This window comes from Ambystoma mexicanum, chromosome 8 (genome assembly GCF_040938575.1).
Source record: "Ambystoma mexicanum isolate Mex_15411 chromosome 8, UKY_AmexF1_1, whole genome shotgun sequence".
In the NCBI taxonomy this organism is placed as follows: Eukaryota; Metazoa; Chordata; class Amphibia; order Caudata; family Ambystomatidae; genus Ambystoma; species Ambystoma mexicanum.
Window position 1 is genome coordinate 661704548 of NC_090929.1, and position 15619 is coordinate 661720166.

The 15619-nt window shown below is 47.3% G+C and overlaps 1 protein-coding gene across 1 annotated transcript in view; it reads left to right on the forward strand.

Annotated features, from left to right (window-relative positions):
* The window catches only part of DNAJC11 (DnaJ heat shock protein family (Hsp40) member C11), a 1722882-nt gene that overhangs the window by 1630065 nt on the left and 77198 nt on the right, over window positions 1-15619 (forward strand). The window contains exon 14 of the mRNA XM_069610417.1: window positions 3587-3729. Coding sequence (XP_069466518.1) covers window positions 3587-3729 — 143 coding nt within the window. The remainder of the gene's footprint in view (window positions 1-3586; window positions 3730-15619) is intronic.

Genomic DNA, 15619 nt, shown 5'->3' on the forward strand with positions numbered 1-15619 from the left:
CAGAAAGATAGCCTTGCAGAGGGGGACAAAGCAAGGCTGCCCACTTTCCCCTATATTGTATGCAATCTATTTGGAGCCGCTGCTTCAGGCTTTTCGGGAGACGGGGGATGTTCGGGGTGTCCCTTTCGGAGGAGAGCAACATAAGGTAGCAGCCTTTGCCGACGATATGCTGCTCATGCTCACGGCTCCACGGGAATCACTACAGGCGAGTGTGGCCCTCTTGGAGACATTTGGGGTGGCTTCGGGGCTAAAAATTAACGCCACAAAATCGGAGGTTCTGAGCTTAACACTTGGAGCAGCAGAGATGGAGATCCTGAGAGCGAATACTAGCTTCCTGTGGAGCCCGAGTGGGATTTGGTACCTGGGAGTGAGAATCACGGCAACATTGGCGGGTTGGTTTTCGGTAAATTTTCCCCCGCTACTTAAAGCAATTAAGAGGGATTTTCAAAGGTGGAGGGATCCAAGAGTGTCTTGGATAGGGCGGATAGCCGCGGTTAAAATGGTCACACTCCCGCGGCTTTTGTGTCTTTTCCAAGCAGTCCCGCAGCCAGTCCCGGCGAGCTACTTTAGGGAGTTGGGAACGCTAACTTAAGGGTTTCATCTGGGAGGGAAAAAGACCTAGGGTGGGTGTCAGACTTTTGATGGCCCCGAAGGGCGAGGGAGGTCTTGCATTGCCGAATTTCCGGCGATATTACGAGGCAACACAGCTTTGAATCATCAGGGAATGGCTGAAGGGGGAGGAAGGGACGCAGGACAAATTATGGGTGTGGATGGACAGGCCCGTAGCGCATCGGATTTTAGCAAAAGTATTGTGGCTCCCAAAACCGCATAGGCCTCAGCACCTATACGAGAGCTCCATAACTAAACTAATGGCTGATGTCTGGGAAAGGTTGGCGAGCTCCGAGGGGATACCACATTTCCGTCTCCCTTCACTCCCATCTTTGGTAATGGGGATTTCTCACCGGGTTTGGAGAGGGGGAGCCTTCACGAAGTGGCAGGAGGGCAGATGTCGTAAATTATGCGATATGTTTGCTGGAGGGAAACTGTTATCATTTAATGACTGTAAGAGGCTCTTTGCAGTTCAGGAAGGAAAGAGATTAAGGTATGCTCAGATAAGCCATTGGGTTCTACATCCTGGGGTCAAGAAGGCGGCCACAAGGGACCCAACATCCTTTGAAAACGTTCTGCTCACTAACGATGGGGCGAGGGGCCTCATCTCCAATATCTATAAGATTCTGGATGGCTCTAGGGCGGGGGTCCAATGGGCCTACATGCGGGAATGGGAGCGTATTCTGGGATGTGAGGTTAGTAGGTTGGACTGGGAAAAGCTGTGGAGGAGGATTCCTAAACTGGTCAAAGCTCCCCACCTGCAAGAGGCATGGTACAAGATTATGTTTGGGTGGCATTACACCCCGGCCCGGCTCCATAGAATTTACCCTACAGTGTCGGGGCTCTGCTGGAGGTGCTGTGGGATGGTGGGCTCCGCGGAGCATGTCTGGTGGAAATGTCAAAAAATTGCATTGTTTAGGGGGAAAGTACGGGAGGCTCAGAAGCAAGCCTTCGGGTGGGAAGACAAAAGGACCCCAGCGCAAATTCTGCTTGGCGTACGGGAGGGAGTGGAGGCAGGAGAACCTAGAGGAAGGGAAAAAGCGAAAGTTATGACTCTTGCCGCAATGCTGTTAATAGCCCAGAGATGGAAGGGCCCGGAGGTCCCCATGATTCAAGACTGGTTCAGAAAGATGTGGGAGATAGTGGCCCTGGAATGGGGGACTTACGCCATGGACAATAAGATCCAGCGCTTTGCTGCAGATTGGGGGGAAATTATTGAACGTTCTTAAAGATGATTTTAAGGTGATGTGGTGCCCACAACTATTGAGACTGTTGGATTTACACTGACTGTAGAATTTTTGCTTGTGTGGAAGATGGTTGCAGGGGTCAAGCTCGTTGCCAGTGAGGAAGGGTGGGGTTGGGGAGGGGGAAGGGAATGTTTACTTGTTATCTTGTGAAAATCAATAAAAAGAGTTTTCAAGGAAAAAAAAATACCTCTCTGTTTTTGTATTCGTTATAATCACATAGAACCGCCATGATTGGCTAGTTGCCATGAAATCAGGTCAGAGCATGAGAAACTTGGGAAATTATATAGTATATCGTTTTAACTAGTGCACAGCTGTCAATCTACCAACAGATAAACCCAGAGCAGGTCTTCCTTTCCTAACCTTCATCTGGATTGGTAAACCTCTGTATGCCGCACTCTCTCCGTGACCTTTCAAATGTAGCCTTTACGGACTATCCTTCAAATTGTATCAAAATGATATCCCCTTGCAGTACAGCGCTCGTTTTGCATCACGGCAATGGTTGTGGTGTATAAAACCTAGCACACGCACACAGAGCGCATACATATTTAAATTCATCAGCACAGAAAATCATCCATAATTAACTGATCCCAAAGCAAGGTTGTCTTTCACTAGACAAACATATACCTTGGGCACCAAGCTAAAGGAGGTAGCAAACAGTACATATTCAACCCTTTATTTGTTTTAATTTCTTTAATTTGTTTAAGGCTGCAAGATCTCTAGGTCAAGGGTGTCTTTGAAGGTAATGTTTGTAATCACAAACTTTGTAGGAAATCGGTTTTATCAGATTCTGTTTTTGTTGTCTGCATGTGTTATTCAGGAAGGGGCAAGGGGCAAGTTAAAATGTTCTCTGCTGCACCATCAATCAGCTTGTACTAAGCCCTGGTTTCTCAAGATTACAGTTACATGGCATACTCTGCCTTCCCAGGGCTTTCTACTATGGAAAAGCAATGTCAGACCTCTTGCCTGCCTTGAAAGCACACTTCGTTGGACTAGGCTACTGTAGTTTATCTAAGGACACGCCTACTGACACTCTGCTACAGCCTCCCATTTTACTTTGAAGCCGTCGAGTGTGCAGCATATTCCTTATAGGGAAATCCCTGATAATATAATTTGCATTTGTAAAGGCACAAATTCCAGAGGGGAGTAGGGGGCACTCCGAGCTTTTGAATGTTCAGAGGCACCCATACAAATGCTCCCAGGGTAGGCTTACCATACCATACCATACTTGGCTTGTTTTGTTGTGGACCAGAGGCTTGGGACTGCTTTCTCAGTTGCATTATCTCATGCAAAGTTCCTAGGCCTCCTTTACATCACAAATCTACCTTTTAGTTTATACAATAGACCCTAGGTGTAACATTTCCAGTTTCATAAATTTTATTAAAGTGAGATAGTCTCTTTGATAAACACAGTTAAAGTGATAATGACTGACAATGAAGATTTTTCTGTCTGTATTTCAACATGCCATATATCGGGGGTGGGGGGGGGTCTGCAACCTTTGGCTTGCCAATGATTTGGAATACAACTCCCATCAGCCCTGTGCAGACTAATCAATGGGGATGGATCATGGGAATGTTATTCCAATGCATCTGGAGGCATACAGGTTGTGCACCCCTGCCATATATGGTATAGAATGTGTCGTTAATTTCATTTTAGTAAGATGTGTAGTATATCTTGCCCTTGTCCTAGCCTTTGACCTTTAAATAAAAAAAGTTATCCTCTTTAATATGCAGGTCTAATCATTTTAAATGCCTGGTACGGGAAATTTGTGACGGACAAGAGTAGGAAGAATGAGAAGGTGAAAGTGATCGACGTAACTGTGCCTCTGCAATGTTTGGTTAAAGATTCCAAACTTATCCTCACCGAAGCATCAAAGGTAAGAAAACAGCAGCAAAGACTGACACTTGCCAAAGGAAATCAAGCACAATCAGGTGCTGTAAGACCTATTGGTTTTAGACTGGCTTTGTTTTGCGATTGTCCAGCATCTTGACTGCCATGAATTGGGTTAGTAATCCCATTCCCTTTAAATGGCCCAAGTGGCCATATGGATTTCAAGTAGTTGTGCAACAGTTGGACATTGAAAATAATGTAATTAAATGTTTGCCACACTTTATTTTTTAGGTCTCGTCCCATTCTTTGACTATGCCCCATGCATAATACTCATGTTACTTCTACGTAATCAGTGCATCCATTCTCTTAAAATGTGCATACATTGTAAAGCTACAAAGTAACGGAAAAGGTGAATGCATTTAAAGGTGAAAAAAGTTGGGCAACTGTAATGCCCTGTTGTTTTAAAAATGATTTGATTTTGGTGGTGTAATGTAGCATATAGAGTAACATTATTTCCTAATCTACTCCTACATCCTTTCCATTTACCTCCTACTAATAGGGATATCCAGACTACTGGGATGGACCCAGAGCAAACTCTTCATAGCATCAAAAAGAATAAGGGATTTTGCTTCAACCCTTTGACAACACAACTTCACTGCTTTCCTTTAGAAATTGGGACATATAGAAGTGTCCTAAATGTAATCAAAGTGTTAATAGAGCTCTTCCATACCTCAGATTGATTCCCCGTAAAAGTCCCTGCCATCATGTCAGTCCCTATTTTAGCATAGTAGGAAATTGGCGTGTTTCTGTACAGCACCCGCAGAATCCTTTGTGTGCCTATATCTTTTCTCACTTTTGTCCTCCCCAATTTCATTTGTTTTTATTTCCCTATGCACCGCCTTTCCCGAAGGTGATAGTTTACAAGCTGTGCACCTGGTGGACTTTTTATATCTCCAGAACCGATCAGCTATGTTCGCAGTATCTAAGCATATCTTATTTTCGGGGCGGCTGCCTTTTCTGCGGTGCAGTTTTAGTTCATGCTCTCCTCGCCAATCGGAGGAGGACCTACAGCTCCTTTTCTGTAAAGAAGTACTACAGCTCATACTTTGGAAACTGTCACAGGCAAGTAAACAACATTTCTCTCATGCATTCGGGATGGTGACATTGCTTTACCTCCCACCAGTGTCGATATGGACTCATCGAGTTCTGGGAGGGCAACACTTCACAGCCATCATACCAGGAATAATGTAGAGCTGCTATCATGGCCTAACAACAGTGCCAAAATGTATCTAGGATACTGTCAGAATACTTCAACAACCTAAATGTACTATGGTACTGACTGGAGGCCTGCAAGGTTCTTCACCAAGGTGCACCCTAAATATCCAAAAGACCAAACACTGGTACCACTGCCAAGGTATTCCTGGATCCTAACCCATGCCCACATACCCCAGTGTTAAACTGTCCTGGACAACGCAGAGTGGCACTTACGTTCATCCCAAAGGCCAGCATTCTCACATTATCCCCAGTGTTTTGAGACGGAATTAGATCAAGAGCATGTAGTTTAAGCTTTTAACAGCAGATTGATGATTGCCTTTGGGTATTGACCTCTGTGGATGCTGTTACCATGGCTTGACCTGAGGCCTCTGTGGAGGCCATTAATAGGGATTGCCCCCAGGCCTATGTGGAGGCTGTTACCGATGATCACGCCAAGATATTTTTGAAGTCTTTTACCAGGCAAAGATCAGAGGCGGCCACAGTTTGAGGGCTCGTACCAGGTACCCTGTTCTCGGATGTGTCCTGCCTCATACATTCGTCTCAGCCCACCCTACTACACATACAGGGTCTGATGCTGAGGTGTTAGAGCCCAAGGGCTAAATCAAGTAGTGGTGGCTTGACACGTCGTGATGCAATTGAGTCTTTCTGACAATATACCCCTCAAGAGTACAAAAGGACAGATTGAGGTGAGTATTGCCCGAAAATAATGGTACACCCTGGTATTCAGACAGCTGGCTGCAAGAAAAATTAACCAAGTATTAACATTTGACTTAAGGCAATGCAATCTCAAAACAAGGTGAATAACTGATACTCACAAGCAAGAAAATCAGAATGGGACTGAATAGTTCCAAGCTAGATTGGTGAGTATCCTGAAACAAGAAAGGTAACTGTTACCAGGAGGACAGAAGAGTAAGAAAAAGGAAGAACCAAACTGTTTGTGCGTACCAATTGAATGGTCTGGGTAGATGCAGCTGATGTCATTTGGGGAATGAAGTGGTAGTCCTGGAAACACAATGTCCCATTTCCTATTCCCGCCGGCACGAGGACACCTAAGGAGTCTATTGATCCTTGCGCCGATGCGCGTAAGTCCTTTCTGTTCTTTAAAGTCTTTGGGCGGTAAGAGAAGGAAGACGTAGCACTGATTGTAGTTGGAGCAATCCGAGAGACTTGGGTCTTGGCAACAGGTAAGATGCGAGTAATGAGACAAGGCAGTCCCTGCACGTTCCGAGGTTGGCAATAATCGGTAAGACGAAGGCAAAGACAAGAACAAGGCAGGGAAGTCACAAGGAAGACCAGGGATTGAAGGAGCCAGAAGACAAGGTAACAAGATGCGTAGCTTATGAAATATACAAATTCAGAAGCACCGCCGTGCGCGGGGCGGGACTTAAACACCGGTCAGCTGACCGCACGCATAACACGGCGTCATAGGCCTGAATACCTACGTGAGTGCAAAGGGCGCCAGCGTCTCCAAGGCAACCCATAACGTTCCCTGAAAGGGAAAAAGATGAACCATGGTTCCGAGGAGCTGAAGAGAGTCCCGCTTTGGAATGAAAACTGTTTGCTCTACTGTGGATTCTGGAATGTTTGTTCTTGTGTGGGACTGCTCTATGATTATACGAAGAAACATCTAATGGAACCCTCACATGACGGCCTTCAGATACCCACAGTAGCAGTAAGCCCTTTGCTCCATTCCTCCTGAGAGAGCACCATGACCCAAACGGTTGCCACTCCCGTGCACCAGTGATGGAAATCACACCTACATCTACAGTGATCTTGGATTTGGAAGGTATGGTAGGTTTGGACAGGTTTCTTGCTGCTGCCCCACCCGGACCATAGACATGCTGCCTTTCTCTGCTCACATGGCATTGTCTTCAAGTGTGAGGTGTCATTGTACCCCACCTCTGTCAATTCCATCCAGCTATTGGGCTGCAAGAGGCACTCAAGATCTCCCAGGCACTTCGACTCTGGACCACGCATTGAGGGAGGACATATTCTTTGAAATGTTCAAAGATCTTATGCACTCCTTAACAATGAGACAGTATTTCAAATGGCTAACGCTAATTCCTGATCCTCAACAGCCTATCACCACTCAGGCACCATCTCCACAAGTAATTCTTCCTGAGTATCCATCTGTTTCGGCTACACTCTATGCTACGCTGCTACTTAACTGTGCAGTTCCTCCACTAGAACCTTCTCTGGCCAAAAATACTCTGCCTCCTCTACCTCTGCTCCCACTTGGCCCACCAAAATGATCCCTAGGAGTACCAGGATGCTGTTACCAATGTCATGGAGGAGATCCCAACGTCAGCAAAATCCTTCCATTGTAGTGCATGGGATCTCATGCAGTACATGGGAATCCCATTTCCAGAAAGCCATTGATTGGACCATGGATTACTCCCTACTGTTCTCTCTTGAAAAGCAGTATTTACGTCAAACATTCATCTGCAACCAGACGTATTGGGGGATGAGATGAAAATGTGTAAAAGCTGGCTTCAGTTCTTCCAGTAGCCAAAAACAATGTAGATACTCTGCACCGGTCACTTCCTAGTCAAAACGTTGTGTAATGGGGCATCCTCCAGCGCACTCGGCCATACTGCCCGCAGCAACTCTTTTTGGCTAATGTCATGCTTCTTCCTCTACCTCTCAGAATCATTTTCGGCATGATGACTGCATCTAGCACACTGCTGGACAGTGGTTTTATCGGAATGCATTCCTAGAATTTTAGCATGGGATTGCAAAGGCAATTATGGCAGCTGCTGATCTCAAATTCTATAAAGAACTCGGGATTAACACCCTGCTCCCCTGAGTAACAGGATGTTTTCCAATCTGGCTTGGATACATTGTACCAGATCCAGAGAAAGGGCTTCTTTGTTAGTTGATTCTGTTGCCTGAAAAATGTGCCAAACTCAGATTCAAGTTTGAATTGTGACAGATGCATTCCGTTAGCTTAGAAGAGGTCACTAGTGTATCTGTGAGCAAGAAGGCCTGGTTGGACCAAGGTAAAGCCCTGCAAATCAATCCACCCTCCTTGCAACATGGCTCTTGAAGTCCTAGAACATTAATTTGCCCCTGCATTGCATAGAATTCTTAACATACTCAAGGGGTGGTCTTACTAATAAAACTTATTTTCTGAAACGGAAAGGATTTTGTACCTGGCAGAGTGGCAAGGATTTCAAACCAGCTTCTTGACTTCCACAAGACATATTACCCTATCTCTTAAATCTTGCGTTATCAGGCCTTGAGCTTTCATCCGTTAGGTAGCAATATTGCAATACAAGAAAAAGCAGGAACAAAAAACTACTTTTCCCATCTGTTGATAAAGGGGTTTGAGAAGTTTGCTCTTTTTAGTTTCCTCTCGTCAAAACTGCAGCTCCAGTCTGATAATTAAATGTGTCCTCTCCAGGCTTAATTTGCTCCTTTCAAGCCAATAGATTCAGCAGATTTGAAGTGTTTAGCCGGGTACACAGCTTTCCTGGTTGCCATAACATTCGTTGCAGGTTAAGAGAGATGCAAGCGTTTTGAACATCAGTGCCTTCCCTGAAAATTCATAAAGTGACTCTTGAAATGCATCCGTGTTTACTACCTAAAAGGGTATTTGACTTTGGAATGTTAGGTTGCTAGTATTTTTCAACAAACCTACAAAAGCGGCAGAATGCTCCATGCACACCCCAGATGTTGAACAGTGTTTCAGTTACTACCCCAACAAAAGATAGATGTCACAATGGTTCCTTTCCTACTGATTAGCCTACAAAAGGTCAGGTAGTCTGTATGAAATAATCAGGTGGATAGTATAGCTTTCACGCCCCAGCTGGGGGGCGGACATGGGGTTTAACAGCCCGCCAGCCCCAGCTTTGGCAGGCCCGAGCGAAACGAGAGCCTCAGCTCGGGCTGCGGGCCATTAAACCCCATGTCGGCCCCCAGCCTGAGTGTGAAAGCTATTCGCACCCCAGGATTTCCGAGGGTGCAGATAGTTTTTTTTTTTTATCTGACTTGAGATGAGCTCAGCGCGAGCCCATGTCCCACCAGAGAACAAATCATGGCCGCCACCATTAACATAGTAAAGGGACTAAGTCCCTTTTCGGATGCCGGCAGCTATGGAAAACATGTTCCAAAATGGCCATCGTCATACGATAAGGAACCTAGCCCCTTTTCTATTTTAATGGGAGTATCAGGGACCGGAGCGCAAGGATCTGGTCCCGCAGGTACGTTGTGGTGGGGGTAAGGCGAATTGGGTTTTTCTAACCTGGTGAGGCAACAGGGAGAGCCTCCCTGTCGCCTCCCCACTTTAGAAAAAAAAAGAAAAAGGGGAAAAAAAGCACCACCCGCGGAAGGGCCTTGGGTGGCTGGAACAGCGGGCGGGGATTGTGTATTCTTGCCTGCTGTTCCAGCATCTGATTGGCAGAGTGCACTTCCCCGGGTTGCAAATTAACTATTAAGTACTCCTACAAATTCGCTAAGAGGCAGTTGCTAGGCAGAGTGATTGGACACTCCACAAGAGGAAAAGCTATGACGGCTGCATTCTTGTGAACACTCGATTGAACGAAATATGCAAAGCAGCAACTTGGTGGTCGGTCAGGTGTTCTGCAAACAATACTTTATGGACAGTGATGCCCGATTAGCTTTGGTCCCACCTCCCAAGTATTTACTGCTTGCTACTCTGTGTATATGCAATCTACAAGTACATCTGTAAAAGATCCAATGCTGCAGAAATCAAAATTACTTACCTGTGGAGATAGATAGTTCACCAACATTGGTGTTTTTTTAATAGATTCAGCAGCGACCCAACAGCCTTCCCAGAGTTTTGACTCTATTGTTACACTGACGTTCTCTTAGTTGTTATGTGGAGTTGGCAGGTCAGTTGGCCTGGTGTCATTTGGAATAATGCAAACTCTAATGAGGGGGTGAAATGTTGAAGCTATAAAATATACCAATGCTGAAAAACTATATAGGTAAGTAACCCTAGTCCATAAATCCTTTCCCTTAGAACCCTTCCTCCCCATAAGTGTTGCCCCTTAAAGTTGCATTAGATGTTGAGAAAGACTGTCGAAGGGAGCGTGTGAATGGATGAGACCTGGTTGAGTTCCGTGGTCAAGTGCTCCGATTCTCTTGAAGTCATACATCTTAGTCTTTTTCATGCTGTGCAGAGCATGCTCCAGTCTTATGGCCTAAGACTACTGTGGTTACTTTGGGAACTTCTACATTTTTCCAAGATCTTGATGGGCACAGGAGATGGTTGTTGAATAGCAAAGCCTTTTTCACCAATTTGGGGCTTTGTGGGTAAGCTTGAATGTGTACATTTGTATGTGTATATATGTTTGTTGGTTGTGAATCTGCTTAGAATCACATGCTGTGCATATAGTCCGACATCTAGTGGAAATCGCAGATTATTGCATCTTTCTTTTTTCGAAGATCGAAAGGGGATGTCGACATGGGCATGACTGTAACACTATCCCTAACGTGTAGTGTACCCAAAATCCCTCACGCGTCGAGTTCCTTCTGATTGTTTTTTCTGCCTACCTAGATGGTCGCCTATACGTAGCTTGCAAGAGTTTTACATTGCTAAATTACCCACACAACCTACGGTTTTCTAGTCTCCTGACAATATTTCTCGACGACTGACAACTGCTTCGTGGGTTTCCTCCCACCGACGCATCTACAACTGCTCGTTGACTGTTGACCGCGTGGCCTTGGCCCTCTGGCCAGGCCCTTACAATAGGGAGAGTGGGGCCCTGGGTTTATTCCTCTCTGAGAATGTATTTCCTTTAACCCTCTATTTCTCTTCTTGGTCTGGCTGCCACTACTCTCTGCTATGGAGAGAACTCCCTCTAAATTCTGCCCATCGTGTAACTGCAAGCTTCCTTGGAAGGACACCCATCGCCAATGCAATCAGTGTCTTCCTCGCGACCATGCGAGCGCTTATCCAAGGCCTGTAAGCTCTTTGGACCGAACATTTTCAAAAATGGGTGGACTAAACGGTGGGCAACCTACGCTATGCATGCCGAAAGCCTTTCCCCCGTTGGCGATGTTGCTTCGGACGACGAGGAATCCGTGGGCAGCCATGGCTCCGAATTGGAAGCCATCGACCTCTCAGCTGAGCCCTCGGGCTCCGAAATGCCCATCCCTGGCCCCGACAGACCGGCCACCAGCACGGTTATGGGGAAATCACACCCCAGCGACAAGGGCACCCACGCACCACGTGTACACAAGCACACAACCCCTAAGGCCTCTTCGAAGAAGCGCACAACGCCCACGTGGCTGCCGAAAATTTCAACACCTTCCGATCCTCGCGGTTTGGCACCCTCAACGCAACTCGTAGAGAGGAGTATTCTGAGCCCCCCCAGCCTCTCTCTCAGGCCTTATTGGGAAAATCTACCGCACACGGGCAGCCTTTTCCTCCTCCAGACCCTTCTGCCTCTTCTCTATGGACTATGGAGATGTTTGAGCAATACATGGGAAAAATTGCCCAGTCCATTGACTTTTCAGACTGGAACAGTACACCCAAAAGACACAGGGAAGAGGACTCCTGCCATATTCCTTACAAATTGCAGAAATTACCCATCTCTGCACAGGGACACCAGGAAGACATCTTGGTGGTCTCAGATGACCCAACACAGGAGGATTCTTATGAAGACCTTAATCCTGTTTCACAAGACCCGACTGATCAGGACCCCGACTAGGAGCAGGATCAGGGCCCTTGGTGATAACCAACACATACCCCTGACCTGGACGCCATCTGCCTAGATCCACCTTCGTCTTCTCGACAGAGGGATTTGTCACCTGTTGACGACCAGATGTTGTTTAATGCTGTTTTAAAAAGATCCACCGACCATTTTCAAATTGCAACGCATGAAGCAGCTCCAGACTCCAACCACGTGGAGGATAGTCTCAAGGAGAAGGCGCCGACTAGTCAAGCCATCCCATTATTAAACTCTATAAAGAGGCGCCTGGCCCCTTCCTTGCTGTCCCCATCTCTTACACGGGCGGTCAAGCCCTTGGTTGAGAAATTATTCCACCCATCACCTTCCGACTCCCTCTACATCAGGGGTCATGCTACACCGGACACCTTGGTGGTTGCTACCACTCAGAAGAGTGCGGGGGTTCCACTGTCCTCGGCGGAAGACCCTCCGGACAAAGACTGTAAGAAGCTTTATGCCCTGGGTAAGCGGGTTACCGCCTCTGCAGCCTACTCCACAAGGATCGCAAATAGCACCGCTCTCCTGGCAAGTTACAGTGATGTTCAATGGGGGCTAGTTCAGGATGGTCTTCAAGATGTTCCAGAGCCCACCCAATCACGCCTGCTGGTGGTCTTAGCTGAAGGCAGACAAGTAACACATAACATACTGAAGAACATGCTGGACTCGCCTGAGACCACAGCTGGACGCACCCTATCCCAGGGGACCTTACTTAAGACACACCTGGTTGAAAAACTTGGGCTTTAAACCTGAAACTCAAGCCTCTCTAATCAACAAGCCAGTGGAGGACTCCAACCTTTTTGGGTAGGCCAATGATGATACCCTAGAGACGGCAAAGAAAGAACACAAAACACTAAATTTGCTTAGCCAGATCAAGGCTAAACCGTTCCACCAGTGTGGAGGCTCTAACTAACACTTGTCCTTTCGCGGCCAATCCTTTTCCTGCTCTCCCCAAGGACAATACGGCTCAGGGAATACCCCCTGGTCCTCCGGCCATGGCTCATCTGGTAGCCTCCAATACCAACAAAGGAGGCCCTCGTAGGGGCATAGGTAGAGGCAGGAACTCTACTCCTAGAGGCTTCCTGGCCTCCACCTCAAAGTTACTCGCCGGTTCGGGTCCCCTCAACGCTTCCCCCGTCGGGGGTCGCTTGTCATCATTCATCCACACCTGGGAGGGGATCACTTCAGACCAGTGGGTACTAAAGACTGTTTCCCACAGGTACTATATCGAGTTTCTCCGTCCACTTCGATACCACCCACGAGAAGCAGATGCCTGTGGCCAGAACACTTGCATATCCTGCTGGAAGAGGTTTAGGTCCTGCTGGAAAAGGGCGCCATAGAAGTGCCTCCCATACCCCTTGTCAAGTAAACAAGGGTATTTATTCAGTGTACTTCCTTATACCCAGAAAGGATCTCACTCTGCGCCCTGCTCTAGAGCTGCGCCCGGCGAACAAGTATTTCAAAGCTTAAAGTTCAGGATGGCAACACTGCAGGAGGAAATCCCTCTGCTGCAGCAGGGGGATTACATGGCCACATTGGACATGAAAGGAAAGATGCATACTTTCATATTTCAATGTCACAGCGCACAGAAAGTACCTCAGGTTCATAATAGAGGACACCCACTATCAATTCATGGTTTTCCCCCTCGGCATTGCCTCAGCACCACGGGTATTCACGAAGGTACTGGTGGTAGTAGCTGCTCACCTGCGCTGGCAGTCTATCCCAGTCTATCCTTAGCTCGACGACTGGCTCATAACGGGATTCGTACAGAACATGCCAAACAAATACCCAGAAGATGGTAGATCTCCCCTTCAACCTAGAATTCTCCATCAACGAGAACAAATCCAGTCTAGTCCCCAATCAAGTCAAACAGTTTCTGGGGGCTCTAATCCAGACCAAAGATGGCCTCATCTTTCCCTCCAACGAGAGGGTTCAAAACATGCTGATCCCGATCCCTCACTATGTAGCCAGTCACCAGGTGACCGTACGCAAAACCATGTGACTGTTGGGGATGATGGCTTGCTGCGTCTACCAAGTTCCTCACACTTGTCTGCGCATGCGCCCCATGCAAGAGTGTCTCGCGAGCCAATGGTGCTGGCCAGCGGGACGATGATCTGATTGTCTTGGCAGCCCTTGTTCAGTCTCTGCAGTGGTGTTCAAGGGAAAACCTTCTGCAGGTGAGGCGCTTCACCACCCCCGCAGTAGAAGCCACTCTCCCCATAGACGCATCTCTGATGGGTTGGGGAGCTCACCTCCTTCAGCGTATGGCGCACGGCGTGTGGTCCCCAGCTGTAGCATCCAATCACATTAACCTGTTGGAACTGCTAGCAGTGTTCAAGACCCTGAAAGCCTTCCAGAAACACCTCCAGGGGAAGACAGTTCTAGTCCTCACAGACAGTACTACGGCCATGTACTACTTAAACAAGGGGGCACTCTTTCGGGCTGTCTAAAGTGTCCCAGAATAGTGGGCTCTCAAACACAGCATGTTTCTCCTTTCACAACAGATTCCAGGCGAACTCAATCTTCTGGCAGACGTACTCAGCAGAGACTTCCCCCTACCTGTAGAGCACGAGTGGCGGCTACAGGAGGACATTGTATTCAACGTCTTCGCAGAATGAGGCTTCCCAGAGATCAACTTATTTGCCACTCTGGAGAACGCCCAATGCCCAGATTACGCCTCCAGGTACACTCAGAACCGCTCCAAGAGGAATGGTCTTTGGATAACATGGTCCGGGAAATGTGTCTATGCTTTTCCACCCAATTCCCCTGCTCAAAAGAATAGTGCACAAGATGCACCAAGAACCAGTCACAATGATTCTGGTGGCCCCTCTGCGGGGCCGTTAGCCTTGTTTCGCCCATCTCATGGCAATGTGAGTCTCCCATCCCAGTAAGCTGCCGTGCCCGTACAACATGCTGTCTCAAGATCAGGGGGAAATACTACATCCATGCCCTCATACTCTTAACTTGGCATCCTGGCTCCTGAGGTCATAGAGTTCGGGCACCGCCAGCTCCCTCAAAGATGCATGGACATACTCAGAGAGGCATGGAAATCTACCACCAGGCATTGCTACTCCAGCAAATGGAAGCACTTTGTCATCTGGTGTTATGGCAAGGGCATCAATCCTATAGAATGCTCACCTAAAGATATTGTCCTTTACCTAACCTACCTGTAAGATTCAGGACTGGTTTTCAATTCTCTTAAAGTCCACTTAGCCGAGCTTTCGGCGTACACCACGTACCAAAGCAAGGTTTCATGGTGGAAACTTCCTGTACTCAAAGCCTTTATGGAAGGGGTAAAAAGACATCTTCCCCCCTTTTTCCAACTCAGCTCCTGGGTGGGACCTGAATGTTGTTCTTACCAGACTAATGGGACATCCCTTTGAGCCCATGCACATGGCTAGCCTCAAAGCCTACAAGACTGCCTTCCTGGTGGCTATCACCTCTATAAGGAGAGTTGGTGAACTGCAGGCCTTTTCAGTTCAGGACCCATTTGTCATGATTCACAAAAACAAGGTGGGTTTGCGCGCACACACCCTCGTTTTGCGCCCAAATTTATCTCAAAATTCCATGTAAACCAGTCCATAGAACTACCCACCTTTTTCCAGAACCCCACTAACGCGGCGGAAAGAAGCCTCCACACACTGGATGTCAGGAGAGCAGTTATCTACTTTCTGGAAAAAGACAAAGCCACTAAGAAAAACAACAACAGTTCTTCGTCTCATTGGAACCTGGTAGAGAAGGGCACCCTGTCTCTAAATTGGCTATTTCTAAGTGGATCGCAAACTGCATCACACTGTGTTTCTCTCTTGCCAAGAGAGATCTACCCATCACGCCTATACCACACTCTACTCGGGGCACAGGGGCTACCATAGCATTCATTGCAAAGGTTCCTCTTGATTCCATTTGCAAAGCAGGAACCTGGAGTTCTGTACACACCTTTACACAACACTACTGCCTAGATGCACACTC